This window comes from Ambystoma mexicanum, chromosome 3q, assembly GCF_040938575.1.
Source record: "Ambystoma mexicanum isolate Mex_15411 chromosome 3q, UKY_AmexF1_1, whole genome shotgun sequence".
NCBI lineage: Eukaryota > Metazoa > Chordata > Amphibia > Caudata > Ambystomatidae > Ambystoma > Ambystoma mexicanum.
Genome location: NC_090926.1, coordinates 390,657,989 through 390,678,576, shown reverse-complemented (window position 1 = coordinate 390,678,576; position 20,588 = coordinate 390,657,989). Strand labels below are relative to the sequence as shown.

At 43.5% G+C, this 20,588-nt stretch overlaps 1 protein-coding gene across 5 annotated transcripts in view; it reads right to left on the bottom strand.

Moving 5' to 3' along the window:
- The window catches only part of CSF1R (colony stimulating factor 1 receptor), a 300,046-nt gene that overhangs the window by 70,450 nt on the left and 209,008 nt on the right, over window positions 1–20,588 (bottom strand). For all 5 annotated transcript variants that reach the window (XM_069654065.1, XM_069654067.1, XM_069654068.1 and 2 more), the window contains exons 14-16: window positions 16,572–16,734; window positions 3,841–3,920; window positions 2,531–2,646 (exon numbers count right to left, since the gene is read on the bottom strand). In XM_069654065.1, coding sequence (XP_069510166.1) covers window positions 2,531–2,646; window positions 3,841–3,920; window positions 16,572–16,734 — 359 coding nt within the window. The remainder of the gene's footprint in view (window positions 1–2,530; window positions 2,647–3,840; window positions 3,921–16,571; window positions 16,735–20,588) is intronic.

The following is a 20,588-nucleotide window of genomic DNA, read 5'->3' as shown; positions in this document are numbered from 1 at the left end:
CCATCTTACCTGGAGTACTGGAAAAGGTTAATCCTTAGCCCTTTTTCTCTGTACCTCCCAGAGTATTGTTTCGCTCTTTTAACATTTAGACTTGGCTGGTGGCAGTGGTATCTACCCTAACTTTGCGACCGTGATAATACTATATAAACGTGGTATTGTTTTAGGCTATTATAGGAACTGTGGGTCTGCAGGAAACTACCAGGAACAACTGCCGTGGCACCAGCTTATTCATTGAATAAGGTACTGTCTTCTGCTTGAGGAGTTAGGGTGAATCCCTTTTCTCCTCCTACAAGGCTTGCCCTTATCTTCCCTCCTTCTTATAACTTTTGCTTCCTCTATTGACAATATCTAAGTACTCCTGGATATGTTGAATCTTGAACTGTCCGACTGTGTGATCCTCGACAACAGGAACCCGGTTCCACTTGACACTGACTCCGGCCTATTGACTCTTGAATTTCTGTCAACGAGTGTTCTCTGATTCTGTCTGCCTTGACAAAAGTATTGCCTATGATTTTTGCCCCAACTCTCTCTATTTATCTCAGGTGCTAAGTGTGTTTTTGCCCCGGTAACATTTCTTGCCGCGGATACGCGTATCTTTAGTAAGACCGAACTGTCATTACTGTCAAAAAGTGATTGCATATGTATTCCCGGTAACGTCTTTTGTTTTACAACACCGGTCCGTTAAAAAATAGGGTACTTACCTTGAGTTATACTGTACAAAGTGAATTGGTTGGTTGTAGTGTATTTTACATGTGGTTTTGAATTAATAGAAGTGTTGTGTTTATAACAAATGGTTTAAAAATAAATGTACTTATTTTTTTTACCTGAAACCTTGAGTCAGTGTTTGCTTGAGTCACAGTAATTGTGGTCCCTTTGTGTAATCTCCGCTAATGCTCATATTCTCTTGAGATAAGCCTGGCTGCTCCGCTACTGCTACCCCTTTAACATAGTAGTACAGGATTGTACCAAAGGTAAACTTGTATTACCACTTGTAGTCTTAATTGTGTGTAGTGGTCCCTAAGGGCACTGCACAGGATTCTGCTTAACACCTCTATTAATACCGAAATCACTCCATGATATAGGCTGCTCTGTTTCATAGGAAAAACGGCTCACATTTTCAAACATCAGCTGGAAGAAGGAGGGAGAGCAGAAGATTTTGGAAGAAGGGAGGAGCAAAGGTGATCCGATGGATGGGGAGGACAGATATCCCACTTGACCAAACTGAGCTACTCTGGTCAAAACACTTTCTGTCAGCAAAACCCTATGAGAAGAGCATGCTATTTCCGATACCGTAAAAGTGACCGAATCCAATGTTTGAGGAAGAATTGACGAATAGTTTTTTTTATTTGTTTTCCCGAAAAAAACATTTAAATGATAATATATGTGGGGGGGTGGTAAGGGATATTAATAAAGGTAGGGGGCGGGAGACCCGAGGGAAAAAAATGTGCTCACGTCACTCTTTCGAAAACATGGATACGGTCAAATCACCTTCATCTGGCTATTTCCAGCCACACTCTGGCGCCTAAGCACACAACTCCAACAGTACAAAAAGACAACTTAAAAAACATTAAACATTCGTCCCCAAATTTGATCATTGTCGCACTCATGAAAGCCATTAACTTACTCACAGTAAGGTTGCTTCCACGTCCCGCGCACCCAGGGCCTTCTGTCAATCATGCCCACTGGTCTCTTTGCCTTAAATCTGCTAAGGGAAGTCGTCAGTACCCCTCTCAGAATAGGGCAGATGGGATTGAAGCACAGAGAGCCTTTTTCCGTGCTGTGTGCCCACATCTGGCCCATTCAGAATGAAGGTGGAAGTGGCATGCTTAGGAGGAAATGCATGTGGCAACCACCAGGCTTTGGCAAAGCCCCCTCTAAACATCTAAGATGAGAGGCAAATAATGAGACCTGTCCTAGCATTGACCAATGAGTACACCTGCTCTAGCTCCGAGCTGAATAAAATCTCTTTGCATTTCAACGTTCTGAAATGCAATTCAGCAGCACTACCAAGTGATTCAATCAGATGCTTTCTTACCTGAGTATGCTGACAGCGTCAACAGGGCCTGCCTTTCAGCCAATCAGCAACACTCAGACATACCCTTTCCTAACTCTTTCATTAACCCATGATGAATTGCTAGAGATTGAGGAGAGGCACAAGCCAACAGTTCCGCAATAGTATAATTGTATTAGTTTCCACAAAAAGGCTTAAAAAACAAGCATGGGAACATATACGCATCTCATTCAAACAATCATCCAGTAACCACATCCTATCTCATGTGGGATACATTTTGCGCACTGCATGATCTTTACATACACTGCATGCACAGAGCACTCTGCTTGGATCTGGCACACCATAATCATACTCCACAAATACTTCTTTATGCTTGCACAACACACACACACACACACACACACACACCTTACTGCTTACACACCACATACACTGCATGGTACTGACAAGCAGCTAGCATAAGGGATTTTCTTGACAGTGAAGCTCATCCCCTCCCGCCTCAGAACCCGCAAGACTCACGTTCTTGGCAGCGAGGAAGGCCATTCCCTGAGCCACCTGGCTGGAAAAGTGCAACAGGTCGAAGAGCATGAGTGGCTTTGTGTCTTCCTCCTCCGTCTCTTGGGCCAAAGTGCTGCCTGGAAAGAGTAACAGAGAAAGTGATCCCCAATCCCTTCCATCTTCCATGGAATCCTTCATGCCGCGGTGGGTCCACTATGGGATCCTGCACACGTAGCAGCCTAGGGACCGTGTGAGGGTCCATAACTGTACAATAACCCTACTACAGGCATATATATAGAGGTACCAATCAATTCCTTCTGTGCACGGCAGCGTGCCCCTGGATGCGCCCATAAACATCTGGGTCCCTCCTGCCCTTCCCTCCCAGCATTCATTTCCCCGCTATTGGTTAATGAATCTATATTCCACTCCTTTGCTCTACTAAACCATCCATATTCTTGACTCCACTCCCATTTCCGTCACCCGATTTTTGCTCGTCGCATTCAACTCAAAGTTAGATCATACCTCCACCTTTCTCTTGAAGCTTACTTGCAAATGACATACCTCCCTTTTTTTTAACTCTGGGAAGCATGGTCAGAAAGCATCACTCAGTCTCTCATCCTCCATGTGAACAGGAGAAGTGGGCACGATGCATAGAAGGGTTAAAATAACAGCGACTAAATTACAGGACTACTATGCTTCTGTGCAGTATCGCTTGATCAACTTTCAGTCGAATACAGCAAAGTTGCCACTTGGTACTATGTCATGTTAAATGTTTTGGACAACATGAGTATCCATGAGCTGTGCATAGCGGGACACTAATCGGGCCACTGGGCATGTACAGACACAGAAGGCTCTTTACTCTCAAGTGCAGTTCAGCCACATCAACAGCATGAACCACATTAATTAATCTTTTGATATTCCCTGCCCTGCACATACGCTGGGTGAATCTTTGGACCATCTCACATTTGTCTATCCCAAACTTCAGAACATGCCGCCAACTATGATTGTGTACCTAATTTCCAATTGAACTACCTTGATTAAGAATGACCCACTGCAGTCCTACAAGCCCATTCACTCGCATTAGCTTTTTCATGTCAACCAGTGCTAGATCTAAATGCAGACTTACGTGTCAATTTCAAAGCAAATCAACCTGAATTCTGATTGGACTATCTGCAAGTTTTCATTAGCCAAATGTAACAGATTTGAACAACATTTCAGACATGTCGGACATTTGAAATGACCATCTTTGGAATACACCTCGCTCTCTTGTTGCTTTGGTTCCCCCTTGTCCCAACAACCCTCCCTCCCCTACATGGCTCTCGTATACATACCCCGCTTGGAGGTAGAGTCTGAACACACAGGCCTCATTTCAATGTAACTTTCACGGCACTGGCTGGAAAAGCCGCTGTCACTGTCACCAGAACACAAAAAGCAAAAAGAGCATTAGCAGTTGTAATAATTAGTTTGGCCTGCAGTTGCATTTCCACAGTTATTATTGCTTCTGATTGAGAAGGAGCAACTATGAAGCAGCAGGCTGGCTTATCTGAGAAGCAAGAGATTTCTAGCCATAACTGCCCAATATATAATTAATCTCCATTCAAGTGCATTGGTGGTGCTTGGATGTGCCTTGTAAGCCCAGAATATTCTGTGTCAATACCATGAACAAGCTCGTTCAATCACACACAGAGCTTGTAGCGTAAATGGATTGATTTTCAGATTCTTCAAAGGTAGCATTTGATCTACTTTGACAACAGTGATCCCTAATTAATGCGCATTTGGATTTCTTATATTTCCCTCTTATCATCCCACAATGTTTTGGGTTCATCGCTCTTCATCAGGTGGACTAGACACGCTTTCTTCCAAATAAAACAAAAGGAAATCACTTGGGACAACATTTGCATGGAATCTGGGTAAATACCCTGATATTTGTATGCAGGGCGGATTGAACGCTATAACATGTATGTCTTTGAGAGCGGGATAGGGAAGAGTCTGCTTCCTGCGTGCCCCACCCATATTTTTGTAACCATGCATTTGTTCTCACACTGCACTGTCGTTACTGAAATAGTACCATGACACAGAAGCAGAGCTTTCTAGGTCCACCAGACCACAGTTTTGAGATTTGAGAACTTTGAATCAATTTGTGTTTTTTGAAGGAAGATCAATATTTGTTTGGAATTTGCACAGCCTCAGATCAGTTGGGGTGGAGCAGAAGTACCCTTGAAAAGACAGAGGACACAGGTTCATGGATGTGCTATATTCTCAGAGTCTAAAAGTTGCATTCTGCTAACATGGGACATCCTCGAACTGAACCCCTTAAATATGAAGCGGCCTCAAGCTGGGGGGCTTCCACCGAGGTCAAAGACATGCATAGGTGTTGTTGCGTCCTCTCTTATGCCTCTGGCCATTTGAGGTTAGCAGCTTCAGCGGGTGCCAACAGTCACCTATCTTGGCAATTAGAAATGGTTACTGACGACCCCGATTGATTGGGGATTTCATCATCATGCAACAGCCAAAGAAACGTTTATAATATTTTTGGAAATAAAAGGCACTCATTTGGTTGGAAGGTGAAAGTAAAGGAGAAACCTCTTATACTACGGAATTCTGAATTGAAAGAGAAAAATAAACATTTTAAAAATAAACCATAATTCCTCCAGGCTAGTGGCGGAGGATAAAAAGGTATTCCTGCGGTTCCAAGAATAAAAGTGAAAGTATAGTTTAGAATTGAATGTGCAAAAATGTTCTAACAATTTTAATTCCCATACAGGGTGTTGACCAAGAAGCAAAAAGAGCTCCTGTGTCGTTTGTTGTTTTGTCCCATTCCCCTTTCCCCCGCCATCTGATCTGATCCACACTGTAAATCAAAGGTGGGGCACAGAACAGTTGGAAAGGGAATGTGGGGTTCAGCAGCTCCTATGGAAGGTAAACCAGGAACCTGAAAGTATGAAAGGCCCAAGGTGATTCTTTCATCCAAGCTGTTATGGACCCCAGAGGTTTCTCTCTAAGCTTGTTAGGGGAGGTGTTGTTAGAAATCAGACAGGAGTTAAAGGCTGTTAGGATTAAAAATAAATTTTTGAATCAGAAGGTGAAAGGTTTAGTAGAAAAGGTTAGCTTTTTGCAAGCACAAAGAAAGCCGTTACCAGATGATATGGCAGAGGATTTAAGACCACCGGATTTAATTCAGGAGGAAGAGCAAGTTGTTAGGAGTAAAAGTAAAATGTTGGTTAGGAGTAGGGAATGTCACCTACCCATCCCTTTGGCGGCTCCTGAGCGCTATCGGGGAGATCAAAAAAGATTTTCTGTGTTTGTGACTCAGTGTCAATTACATTTCCATTGTCGTCCAGAGGTGTTTACCACTGGAACTGCTAGGGTAGCCTTTATTCTGTCATACTTATCTGGTGATGCAGCGGATTGGTTCGTCTTACTGGTTAGTCAGCATAGTCCTATTTTGGAAGATTTTGAAGGTTTTATGAAGGAATTTAGTAAAATGTTTGACAGGTGACTAGTTTCTCAGGAGGTGGATGCTGAGTTGCTTGAGTTACGACAAGGAAGTACAGATTAATTAATTACATCACACAGTTTAAGTTGTTGGTGCTTGAGACTAAGTGGCCAGAAGACAAGAGAGCAACATTGTTTTATAGAGGTTTGCGGGAAGAACTCAATGATACTTTGTCAACCATTGTAGAGAGACCATCGTCGTGTGAGGATTTCATTACGTTGGTCAACCAGTTGGACTTTAGGCTTAGAGAATGCAGGGGAGCGAAAGAGAATTTTCCCTGAAGTTAAGCTGAATTTTAGACTTGAGACACCTAAAGGAGGGGTGGTGAGTAGGGAGTTTTGATCTTTGGTAGGGAGTAAGGGCGTTTATTACAAACCTAGAGGTCCTTTGACTAATGAGGAGAGAGAAAAAAGAGTCAGGGAAGCTTTGTGCATGTATTGTGGCAGAGCAGGTCATTCACGGAAGGATTGTCCTAGAATAGCTTGCAAGACACCTTTGTCAACTCCCAACCCTCAACGAGTTGCAAATTCTGTGCAGTCTGCGGTTCCTCACATCACCTTAAATGTATCCTTGTTCTTGGCAGGAAAGATTAAAGGTAAAGGACCAGCTATGTTGGATTCAGGAGCCACAGGAAACTTTATGGATTGGGGATTGGCTAAATCACTAGGAATTCCGTTGGGTTTAAAGACTAGCCCAGAACAGGTCAGGGCTGTAGATGGTACACAACTCTCTTCAGGACCAATAACTCATGAGACCTTTCCTCTGTGGTTGGAAACAGAAGATGGACATGGGGAGGAATTGGCTTTTGAATTGATTGATGCACCTCAACTGTTGTTGATTATGGGAATGCCCTGGCTCACCTTACATAATCCGTCAGTAGACTGGGAGAAGAGGACGATCAGTTTAGTTTCAAATTTTTGTTCTTTACATTGTTTTGAGAGAGAGAGAGAGCAAATTCAGTGAGGAGTTGTTGGCAACCAATGAGGAAGAAGGCAGTGAAGCATTTTGGTTAGCCAAAGGCGGCACTGTGGAAACTTGTATAGGAGCAGCGGTGGCGCAGTTGCCAAGGTGTTATGAGGAGTATTGGAGCATTTTTGATAATGACGAAGCTGAGGAGTTACGACCTCACAGACCGTACGACTGTAAAATAGACTTGGAAGCGTGGGCACCTATTCCCTGTAGTCAAATGTATGCCTTACCTGACAAAGAAAATGAGCATTTGAAAACTGACCCAGAAGAAAATCTTGCTAGGGGATTTATTAGACCTTCTCAGTCTCCGGCAGCTTTGCCACTCTTTTTTGTCCCTAAGAAGGACAAAACATTAAGAATTTATATAGACTATCGGGCCCTAAACTGTATTACCATCAAGAACCGGTATCCTCTCCCGTTAATCTCAGTAATGCTTGAACAAATTCAAGGCCCCACTATCTTCACCAAATTGGATCTGCGGGGGGCCTATCATCTCATAAGGGCACGAGAGGGAGATGAGTGGAAAACTGCCTTTAAAACTAAATTTGGATTATTTGAGTATTTGGTCATGCCCTTTGGTTTGTGCAACGCCCCAGCAGCGTTTCAATTCTTCTTTAACCAGGTCCTCAGAGTATATTTGGATGTATTTGTAATTGTTTATATCAACGACATCTTGATTTATTCACAGGATGAAACAGTGCATCAGGAGCATGTGAAGAGGGTTTTGCAAAAATTGCAGGACAATAACTTTTTTGCTAAATTGGAGGAGTCCCAATTACATACCAATGTGGTTGAATTTTTGGGGTTTGTGATAAGACCTCAGGGTTTGGAGATGGACGCTCACAAAGTTCAGGCGGTTTCAGAATGGGCATCTCCATCACGTGTAAAGGAAGTACAGAGCTTTTTGGGATTTACCCATTTTTACCGGCAGGCATCAAGGATTTCTCCGTTGAAGGTGTCACCTATTACAAAATTACTTCGGAAGGAAGTGAAATTTGAGTGGTCGGAGCAAGCGGAATTGGTGTTCTAGGATTTAAAAAGACATTTTACAGCGAGTCCAATCTTTATTCATCCTGATCCTGCTCAGCCATTTTATTTGGAAGCTGATGCTTCTAATGTCGCAGTGGGAGCAGTTTTGTCTCAAAGACAACAGATGACTGGACAGTTGCACCCAGTAGCATATTTTTTGAAGAAGTTGGCTCCCGATGAGATGAATTACACGATAACTGATCGTGAGGTATTAGTTATTAAAAGGGCTTTTCAGGAATGGAGACACTACCTTTTCGGTGTGCGGCATACAGTGGCAGTTCTCAATGATCACACGAATTTGCTTTTTAGGAAATCTGCCAAAACATTTGACTCCACGTAAACTTCGTTGGTCTTTGTTTTTCTCTGAGTTTGACTTTGTCATCACTTTTAAACCGGGAAGACAAAATGGTAAAGCAGATGCACTTTCTCGACAGTTTCCAGGAAGTCTTAAGAATGAAGAAGATCTTTCAGCTCCCTTGTTGGCGGCAGAACATTTTGCTGATGTTGTATCAACTGAGAAGTTAGATTTTGGACTTATGGTAAAACAACAGATGACCTTGGAACAAAGGCAGGAATGGGTTGAGGGAGATTCCATCAGAAGTATTCAAGATGGCTTGCCGAAGGTTGATGCTCGTTTCTATTTGCCTAGTGCTGACATCAGACAAGTGGCTTTGAAAGAATGTCACAAGACTACATTACCAGGTCATCCTGGTTAGCAAACACTATGGAACTAATTTGATGCCATTTTTGGTGGGAAGGTATGAGGACAGATGTGATGAACATTGTGAGAACATGTGAGGTGTGTGCACAAGCCAAAGGTGAATACAGTAAACCGGATGGGTATTTCAATCCTTTACCACTCACACCACACCCTTGGCATACAATATCTTTAGATTTTATTGTGGAATTGCCTGAAGATCAGGGGTGTACATCCATTTTGGTGGTGGTAGATCATTTAACTAAGGCAGGACATTTTATTCCTATGAAGGGGGCGGTCACAGCAACCAGTTTGGCGAACACTTTCCTGCAAAATGTAGTTAAGTTGCATGGTTTACCAGTTCGAATTATCTCAGACAGGGGGTCTCAATTTGAATCGACTTTTTGGAGGGCTTTCTGTAAAGAGTTAGGAATGTAAGTACATTTGTCTTCAGCATATCACCCCCAGATCAATGGTTTTACTGAGAGGGTTAATCAGGAGCTTGAAAAATATTTGAGGTGTTTTTTGCGTTCTAATCATAGTTGGTTTGATTTTGTTTGGTTGGCAGAATTCAGTTGTAATAATGTTGCCAAGGATTCCACCCAGATGACTCCCTTCTTTTGCAATCAAGGTTATCACCCTTGTTTTTTGAGAGCTGAATCCTCTTTAGATGTTTCTTGCCCTCAGGCAGGAGGAAGAATTCATGTGATGAGGAAGAATTTAGAACGTGCACAGCATGCTTTACAAGGAAGCAAGGAAGCCATGAAATGGTTTTCTGACCAGCATAGGAGAGGTAGTCCTAAGTATCAAGTGGGAGATCTGATTTGGTTGGCCACCAAGCATTTGATATTGAAGGGAAGAAACAAATTTAGCCCAAGGTTTATTGGCCCATTTGCTATTGAGAACATTTTAAATCCCGCTGTAGTCAAGCTTAAATTACCCCGGGAATTGAAAATTCATAATTCTTCTCATGTCAGTTTGATCAAGCCTGTGATTGATAGAACTTGTATCTCGCCACATCCTTCACCAGTAATTGCAGAATCTGAGGGTGAGGAGTTTGAGGTAAAAACAATCTTAGATAGTAGAGTAGAGTAGAGGTAGATTATAATATTTCATTGATTGGAAGGGTTTTGGTCCTGAAGAGAGGTCCTGGGAATCAGCTGAAGATGTTCATGCCCCATTGCTTGTATACAAATTTCATCAAAGGTTTCCCTTAAAGCCTGGCCTTGGGACAGGTCCTTGCGGAGGGGGTACTGTCAGGAACATCCGGGGTCATGCGGGAAGGGTGAGGCTAAGAACCAGGACACACAGAGTCAGCAGGGCGCAAAGGTTGGAGGGTTGTGGTTTTGTTTGCAATGCTAAATGCTTTTCGTTTTCCCTTAATGCCTTTCCTCAGTAATCTGCAGAGCTGAGCATTCAAAATGGTGGATTTGCCTCAAACCCAGGCCAAGATGGTGGAGATCCAATTTGTAATGTTAAGGACAGATTATCCTGGCACTCCATTCTAAACTGCCTTTCATCATTACTTTTAGGGAAATCAGTCATGTTTTAGTTTAGCTCGTTTAGGCCTTCCCTTTTTCAAGTTCATAAGAAGACAGAAGAGGAAGCAAATCTGAAGTTTTCAGCAGTCTACAAAAATCTGGTGGGAACGCAGCTTGTTGGCGAGTTAGGAGCTATGTTTGTTTAATTTTAGGAAGACTGGAACTGTGATTGTGTTAGGGAACTCAGTGCATGAAGAAGTCAGCTTGTTGGCAAGTTAGCAGCTGTTTTAATGTAAACTTTGAAAGCACAGTCCGTAGATACTAGAGGGTACGCTCCGCTAAAGATAGCAGTTCAGCTAATGTGTTTGAAGATTACACGGTGCATGGGAAATAGACTCTATTTAAGCCATTAGCAGTCAATGTTCAAGTATTCTTTCAGATAATGTTTGTTTTTTGGATATGCTACAAAATCTGCTTAACGCGACCTTCGCATTACTTCTGATTTGCTTTGAAGTGAAGCGTGTGTACTATACATTGAGCAGAGAGCTGTGGCGTATATGAAATCCACTTACGCGACCTTTGTGTCACTTCTGATTAGCTTTGAAGTGAAGCGCATATATTACACATTGAACAGAGAGCCGTGGCGTATACCGCGGTCACCTTATTGTAGTTTTATAAGTGACTCGTGACCGCGGTGTATGCGCAGCTGACTTTAGAACTGCTACGAAGGAAAAACGTAGTCAACGTTATTTGAAAAGCCCATTGTAATTGAGCAAGCTAATACCTGATGAGCTTTGTGTGTGGATTAAGGACTTTCTGTGACGCGCATTCGCTCTGGAAAGCTGTTTCTTTTCTTAAGCGCCTTTCGTTATAAAGATACTGCAAATGACGATGACGCATAGCACGCAAAAGAAGTGCTGGTGGCCATTTTGCTTTGAATGCTGGGAAATATAGTTAAGGATGCGCATCCAAGGTTGTTAGTTGATTAAAAAGGTAAATAAACCATTTCCCTTCCTTTTTTCCTTGTTCATTACAAAACAAACTGTTTTGAAAGTCAAGCATAAGAATACAAGCAATTGTTAAAGCAACTTTGAATATTAAAATTGCAACAGTGACAAACTCATTTGAAAATCAGAAAAAGTAAAGAAACTTTCACAATATTTTTGGAAATAAAAGACACCCATTTGGTTGGAACGTGAAAGTAAAGGAGAAGCCTCTTAAGAAATTCTGAATTTTAAGAGAAAAATTAACATTTTAAAAATAAACCATAATTCTTCCAGGCTAGTGGCAGAGGATACACAGATATTTCTGCAGTTCCAAGAATAAAAGTGAAAGTATAGTTTAGAATTGAATGTGCAACAATGTTCTAACAATTTTAATTCCCATACAGTGTGTTGACCAAGAAGCAAGAAGAGCTCCTGTGTCATTTGTTGTTTTGTCCCATTGCCCTTTCCCCAGCCATCTGATCTGATCCACATTGTAAATCAAAGGCAGGGCACAGAACAGCTGGAGAGGGACTGTGGGGTTCAGCAGCTCCTACAAAAGGCAAAGCAGGAACCTGAGAGTCTCATGAAAATAAAAGGGCCTATACTAAAAAACCTATTGCCAATCCTTACCACTAAGTTACAAATAGTGTGGGGTAATGTTCATGAAAAAGAAAGATAGGTCAGGATGTTCAGACCATTGGCCTCCCTGCCCCACGTTTTCAGCACAGGATAAGGCGGGTGACTCGAGCATAGCACACTCTTAAGCTTCTTCGGCATGAGGACCCAGTTCCATTACAATCATCAGGGCCTTCTATGCCCAAGTCTCTTAAATTAGCAAAAGTATCTGGCTTCAGAGGGCCTGATGTATCAAACAAATGAAAAGTTCCTTTCTAAGTATTCACGTAGGGCGATTCACTCTTCAGCCTGGATCCCCTCAGCCGGGTTCAGATCCCCTTTTCACAATTAGTCTCCCTCACCCCGTGTCGGACCAATTACAGTTTGGATGTCTTTTCTCAGGTGACTCACAGTTCACGCCGGATGCCCCTCATTCGGGCTCAGATCCCCTTTTCCCAATTAGTCTCCCTCAGTCGGGTTCGGACCAATTACAATTCGTATTAGTTATCGAAGACTTTCAAATGTGCACAGGGTGTGGCTTGGCACATTGCAGGACCACTTCGATATCACAGTTCACAATTTTACACTCTCAGTTGGATACCTAACAGAGTCCTTTGAATGAGCACACACGTGGTGCCGAACCGCTCAGTATATGGTATCTTGGCTTTCACATGTTCAGTCATTCGTTAAATATTCAATTATATTTGCATCACTCTTCACATATGCCTTACTCTCTGTTCTTTACACATTTCTTTATACACTGTTGCTGCTTGTAACCTTGGTTCTAACACACACCAGTCTGCTATCAGTCCCCCCGACTCATCGGCTGTACTGACTGAGTTGGAGTGGCTTTGTTGTCGGAGCCAAGGAAAGTACCACAGCAGCCATCGCTCCTCCTCGCCTCGGCTATCAATGCGGGAGAACCCTGGGTACCTTCGACACACACTGCACCTTTCTTCAGCTTTAATTCCCGGTCTTATGCTTCTTATCCTCGAACGCTTCTGAAAGTCGCGGTTTTCTTTCTCTGAAAAGGCCCAGGGCAATTCCTTCTTTGCAACCCTTTCTGGTCTTGCCATCCTTCTCCTGGTGTTAAACTGCCATCTCGGAACTGCTGCTTCCTTGTGTGTTTTGCCTTGCTCAGATTGTCCTTTTGTGCTCCGCCTTTTATCTGTGTGGGGAAGTGTGATGGAAGTCAGGTGCCTGAAGCTTGCATTGGGACATGTCAGGTATACAGCTCAGGTTTTAGTCCGTTGTCACTCACAGTGAACTGTCTGCAAGAAAGTGTATGTGTCGGAAAAGGTGGTCTAAGGGGGTTGGGTTCCTAGGTAGGATGGGAAAAAGGTGTTATTGGGAAGGGGATACTGCGTCTCACCGTCCTGTGTCCCACTTCCGCTCCCTAAGACCCCTCATCCAGGTGATCCTCCTGCACTGGTCCACCCGGAGGAACTGGATTCAAAAGCAATGGCCGTGTCCTGGCCACCTAGATGACAGATCCCCGGGGACTAGCGGGTGAGACACCTTCAAGTTTCTCACAGAAGTTACTGCATCGGATGTTCATCTGCGGGGAGAAGATGTCATCACTGAACAAGGGGATTTCTTTCTCAGAGAGAGCAATTCAGTAGCAGGGGTTGAGATAACTGGTGCTGCGCCTAGGCTTGTGAGTCCATTCCAAATAATGAAGAGATCTTTTCATAAAATCCCTGCATCCATGAGTCAGGCCTGGAAGTGGGTCTTCCTCACCCCGGTGCAGGCAGGTGTCAGAATCAGGTAGATTCTGGCTGCTTAATTGATTCTTTTGGAGCTTCTGTATGTCCCCTTTGGGGCTCCTGTGTAGATTCACATGCACTTATCCAGTGTAATCCTGATTTCTATGCAGTTATTGGTTTGAAAAAATGCCTTTAGAATGGTCAGAATTTACCCAGGTACTAAATGTCTTCACTTTCTCTAAAGCTATGCAAGATGTTCCAAAAGCTGTGCCCAGCTTTTTGGTACGTTGTCTGTGGATGTGACACTCCAGGTTCTTTGTTTTTCCCATTCAGGCAGGGGCAGTTCATTCAACCACTGATGGTTGTGCTGCAGATATTGCGTGACTCTTCTCTGGTGCTCCCATTCCTTCTCAAGAAGGAGGGATATTTTGACGTCATCTGCATACATTTAGAAAAAGAACTGATTTTGCAATATCACCACTGCGACAGATGGCCTTTAGATGTTGATTAACAGTGGTGAGATCCGGCGACTTTGGAAACCTTCCAACTGATGGTATGCGTTGTATCGATGGCCAAACAGATTCTGACATGCTGACTGGGCCCAAGAAGAAGGACCACATCCATTTTAGGGATGTTCCTATGATTCCTGCCCTTTACTGGATTAGGTCAATGAGGACCACCTAAGCCATGGATTGCACACTCTAGATAGGTTGAGCAGGAGCAGCACTTCAGACTAGTTGAGCTGTGGAACTAGTTTTCCTAATGCAAGTCCTAACAAACTGTATACCCTTGAGGAGTTTCATGTCTCACTGTCAGCTGTAGATACTATTTTAGTCTTCCACAGGTTTAACTGAATGTGTGAGTTAACCTTCAATGACATCGCTCGGGCATGAGAGAGTGGGTTCATGCTGTATCTGGGCAGATTTGTTGGGTTGATATTGGTATCTCCATACGCTGGGATTTGCATCTAAGGGAGGAAGGTATTCAGCAAAATCATGATTTCTGGACCGAGCGTCTCAATATTGTCTTTGGGTACATCCATGGGCAACAGAGCGCCTGCCTTGTCACCGATTTCTAAACATTGTTCCAGGAGTCCCGGGCTCAAAAGGCAGCAGCAGTAGGGCCATCATGCCTTACAATGGAGAGCCACAACCATGGCTTTCCCTCTACCCCCATCAAGGGGAAGATTTGTGCTATGGAGGGAGTTGTTTCCAGCCACCTGCAAGAAAAATTAAGCACGAAAAATACAAGTACCAGAATCCTTAGTGTCAATTAACTTGCCACACCTGAAAAGGAAATGAAGACACGCTTTAAAAAGCAAAGAAATACAGCCTCCCTGAAGATTGATGAAGTCATGAAAAAGTGCGTTTGGAGGAGAAGCTATTGCAGGAAACCTGGACTGGCAACAGAGCGCCTGCCTTGTCACGATTTTTAAACATTGTTCCAGGAGTCCCGGGCTCAAAAGACAGCAGCTGCAGGGCCATCATGCCTTACAATGGAGAGCCACAACCAGGGCTTTCCCCCTCCCCCCATCAAGGGGAAGATTCGTGCTATGGAGGGTGTTGTTTCCAGCCATCTGCAAGAAAAATTAAGTACGAAAAATACAAGTACCAGAATCCTTAGAGTCAATTAACTTGCCACGCCTGAAAAAGCAAAGAAACACAGCCTCCCTGAAGATTGATGGAGTCATGAAAACGTGCGTTTGGAGGAGAAGCTAATGCAGGAAAACTTGACTGACAACAGAGCGCCTGCCTTGTCACCATTTTTAAACATCCATGGGCATGGTTGAGCTGTGCTGCTGCGTACATTGATCCTCTGAGTGGCATCTGAATTGAGCGAGGCTAATTGTGGAAAATAAAGTGAATGATACCTCGAGCAGAGGGAATTGAGAGGGATTTGCATTGGGGGTGTCATACATTGGGTCAGTCTGGGTAACGAACAATGTGAAGCAATCTTCAGACTGTTGTAGGTGGCGCATGACATGTTCATGAGTCTGACCCTGATATCTCTTAGTAAATTTTGAATAGTTCACTTCATTTACTTGGGATGTTCTAAGAGCATTTGGTTCAAGCAGTTTCTTGGCCTTTGTTTTTGCTCTCCTGTAGCCTCTCATTTTCAGTTTGCATCGGGTTGGCATTTGTCCTTTGAGATCTTATTTTTTCTCCTGTTATGATCTGGATTTCTTCCTGCTGTCTTCATGAATACCACATAGTGATTTAACTACTTCTTGACACCCTTGTATGCAGACGTGGAGACCATGGTTCCGAATGGGGCAGCAAAGTTGAGAAATGTAATGTTGGTTGCTGGTAGTCTCCAGTAGCCACAGTGGATCAGCCCTTCCTGTGGTGGGCAATCAACGTACAGTGTGGGTGTTTTGAAAGGTGGCTGGCTTATTTGAAGGAGGACTGGCCTTAGTTCTTTCAGGCGTAGCCGGACTGATGGTTTGACTACTTAGGGCATGACCCTTCTACATCTGAGATTGGACTGCAAATCTGAACTTTCCCAGTCAAGAGACAATCCCAGGACAAGTTGATCATCTAAGCAGGAGAATAAGTTTTATATAGTGTCCGTGGCCTGTTTGTCTCCATGTTTGTCAACCCAGAGGTTAGAAAATTTGCAGGATGATTCTTTGATCTTAAGCAAAGATAATTAAGTTGATAATCTGCTGGAGAAAAGATGCATACGACTACAGATAAATAAACATGAAAGATCCCTCTCACTGAATCCTTTTGTCTTCTTTCTTAAGGCAACTCCACTTGAGTCTTGGGGTGCCTCCTCCAATTACCCTTCCGTCTCTGCCTGCTTCAAATGTGCTCAGTTGTAGGCTGAAGGAAGAGTTTCCCCAACACCACCACCACCCTTGGAGTCTGCCATATATGTCCATATGTATGTATGTATGTATATATATATATATATATATATATATATATATATATATATATATATATATATATAGCTTTACAAATAAATGAACGAGGCTAGGAGGGGGATTGTGAAACAGAAAGAAGTGACATGGAAAGGAAACTGGAAATTAGAAGGTTATTGTAGTCGCTTTGCTGTTTAATGGTTGACGGGATTATTACCTTCTGGTGTACTTCTTGTCCACACAAATATTCTTGTAAATGACAGTCCCATCCTGGAGCGTTTCTGTGACTGAGTCTTTGATGACGAATGATTCCCCTTTTTTCCGAAGAAAGTTCAGCAGGTCCCCATATTCGCAGTATTCCGTTATGACCAGGATTGGCCCTAAGAGTGAGAAAAGAGGGGACACACCAAGAATCACCATCAAGGGTTGTATGCAGCTAAACCGGCCCTGATGTGATGGTCATCATGCCACACCAGCCCCTCTAACTATAAACTCAGAGAACTCCTCCTTCCACACTTACCAATCCGGGTACAGAGACCTACTTTTCCCAATCACAAAGAGAACAATCATGAATATTGATAGGTCTGAATAAGGTCCACATTTAGGATTGTTGATATTCTTAGAACAATCTTGCAAACTATAACAGGAGAACAGATGGGAATGACTACAAGTTAATATCTCAGTGTTTCCTTATGTCACCATTGGCAAGAGAGTATGGCTGCACCATGTGCTGGCAGGAGCAAGTTACCGCACTTCTCCGCCACGTGGAAGGACATGAGAAAGGTGTGTAATTAAGCAATCAAATAAATGGCTGATGAGTGGCATCTCGCTCTGAACTTGCCCAGTGGGTGCACTAGCACCCGCAGTGTGGGGCACCCCTGAAGAAGACCACTGTGATGAGTGGCTATCCCTAATTAATACTTTCTTCTGTTTTGGCAATCAATTTCAAGCAGCAAATGAAATGCTGTTAGGGAACGAAGAAGATGTCTGCTGCTCTAGCCAGAGCAGCCTTAGCCTCATGCCAATAGCTAAAGCCAAAGCACAGAGTTTGCAGGCATTTTACAGTTAGGGTGAGTATTGTAATAATTGAAATGGGCACCAAGCTCCAGTGTTTATTATGAACGTAAAACAGTTGTATGCTTGAATCACTAACACTGTGATTGTATATATGCAAAGTTGTGGTCATTCTTATAATACAAAAATGATCTTCGATTTTATAAGCAGCCACTGCTACATATCCCCATACCCTTTCTCATAGGTGATTAATTTTCACAACAAGGTAGATGTTCCCACTGATTGAATTGTTTACATACTGTGAAGAGGGGTAAATCAGAAACTGCCTTTCCTCCTGAAAACCCCCCCTCCCCCACTGGAAAAAGCACCAACGACATTATGGCCACCGATCGCATGAGCTTACACCAATTCCCACTTCTTCCACCATGGATAACCACCATGAAAGATACCCTGCCAACCTACCGTACAACCCTGCAGTAATACCAACCCTGCCTAGAGTGGACGAGGAGAGACAAGACAGAGCTGGAGACGACTACGTGGACAGAATCGACTAAAAGCACCAAGAAGCCATGCCTCAAGTTGTTAGAGACGTCATGACAATACAGCTACATTAGACAGGAAGCACACGTGCAATCCGCACATTCAGGACACTCATACACCCAATCTACATGAAGAACACACGCATACAGCTCTATGAGGTAGTGGACAGTGACATAAATATACTGTCGGCATGTTTATTATTTTGCCAATAGGCTTGCTACAGCAACATAGAAACGCAAGAAGCCAGAAGAGCTTGTGTACATGCTTGCAGACGCTTACATGCAACTAACCCAATGGAAGGACAGGAGCACTCGAGGAACTTAACCAGCCATGACACATATTAACCTATGGACACTATGGAGAGCACATAATCAAAGCTAGAACAAGCCTAAGGAAAATAGAGTAAGCCATGAACGTCTCAGAGAAATCTCAAGCCGCAAGATGCTGTGCAAGCAGAATAGCCATGGCAGGAGCAATGGCAGCCAAGGCCACGATGCTGCGAACGACATTCCACACACAGAGCCAAGGTGACACTGGCTGCAGCTCAGAATATCCTCTGCAAAATACAAGCTAATTCGAAGCAAATGAGCCTTCACGTGACTCGGCCGATCTGATATTGGGCCGAGGCTCGGAGGCTGTGAAAGAGCGGCTGTCCCACGACTAGGCAGCAGTTCGCAACATACTCGCTACTCTCCAGCTACCTTGTACGATGGGAATGGAACGCTCTCATGGCATTAGTCGTCCACACACTATTGTATAACACAGACACATAGTTGCACTTCACTGACACATAGTATACTTGTAGCGCAAACAGGTGTCTTGCGGCCTGGGAACAGAGTTTGTCCCAGGTTCGGGTGCTTGCGGCCTGACCAATCAGAACCCGTGGGTCTAGGGACAAGTGGCGTGGACTACTGACCAATCATGGGGCTTACCTAATGTAACATTTTCAGAGTAGCAATTTGCGGGGATGATCCAAGTATACCACCTGACACAGCGGCATCCACTAATATAATTTCTCTATAGGTTCCTATACTGGAACCTCCACTCAGTGGCCGATCCTGAGTGGTGTTAGGTTTTGGGGAGGGAGCCTGCTGAGTGACGCAGACTATGACGTCACAGGTCTACAAAACTGGCCTGCGTGCCAGAATGCGGCGAGATGTGCCCGGACCGTCATCCGTACCTATGACCCCTGTGTGTTTTGTTGCTTGTAATAAAACCGCAGTAACCCCTTGCTACTTGTGTGGACCTCGACTTCTGTGGGACAAGGGAAGGAGTTAGGGCGTTAAATGAGCTGGGTGTCAGCGGAACCCTAGCACTGCTTTGCCTGCCCAGAAATTACCCTAACAACTGAGTGAGTGTTTTATTTATAAAGAGCGACTTCCAGACTGGGTGCAGACAAAACTACCAGAGAGCATGCCAAGAGACTCAAAATACATCTTTGCAGTGCCTCATATATTATCTGGTTTTCTTCACTAGCCGCGTTTATCAAACAGGATAACCGTGGCTATGGGAAAACGACTGTGCTGCATAATCGGTCTCTAGCCCAACTCCAACACCCAAATTTCATATGGTGCCCCCCACTTCTACCTTGATGCAATTTCACAGTTTTTCCACCTGCAAATGCCATTTTTTAGCTGTTCGTTTTCTGATAATCGCGACTATCTCTTGCTTGGGAAAAAAAAGATGGAAGCTTTAACATTTCAGAAAAACCTCATCCTGCAATGCACCATGGGAGATATAGCTATAATTTTGGGAGAAGGAGACACCTCCTTCTCTGGCAAATATTTTAAAAAGTACTGGATCCAATAACCCCAAACCACAAAAGGATTGTGACTCAACGCTTCGTGCCTAAGTTGTTTCGGACCTTGTCCATTTCCATCCAGTGGTTTTTGCTGGGCGGCGTGACTCAAATTGACCTTTTTTGTCTGTGGCAAAATTAAGGGGGACTAGGCCGAAAGTTCTTTTTTGAATTGTCTTAATAACATTTTTATTTTTTAACAATTCATTCCCATGCATTGTCTTTGTGGGCCTGCATGTACACAACTGCCTGCACAATATCAACCAAATTCATCATGTGAGTCAAAGGTTATTGGCAATTCATTTTTTTGATTTCCTATGGACCTCACCACACAATTTAACTATAGTTTGGCAACCACTGCAATATAATATATATGGTTTATGTGTGCATTTATGGATTTTCTGATTTAAATGTCAAAAAATATTTAGCAAGCATTGTAAATAATGTTAGAATTACTTTAGAAAGTAATTCATGCTTCTGACAATCTATAATTTCCTATACACTAGAACAAGTGCCTGCAACCTTTGGATTGCAAGATGTTTTGGACTGCAACTACCATCAGCCCTAGTCTGCATAGTCAATGGTGATGGATATTGCAAGTCAGAGTCCAAAACATCTGGCAAACTGCAGGTTGCAGTCCCCAGCACTAGAATTATTACATTAAAATCTGCACCTTAATATCACTTCAAATGTTCCAGTCGCCACTGTGCATGGCCAGTAAATATTTTATGCGCATGCCATTGGCAGTGTCAGCTTTTGGTGCTAACGGGGCAGGCAGACCCAGAGGGGACACTGGCATTGTAAATGATGCAAGGTCAGTTGCAGCAGCAGAATATTTGTAGTGGAGGGGCGCTACATTTTTCATGAATTAGAGCAAGCAAC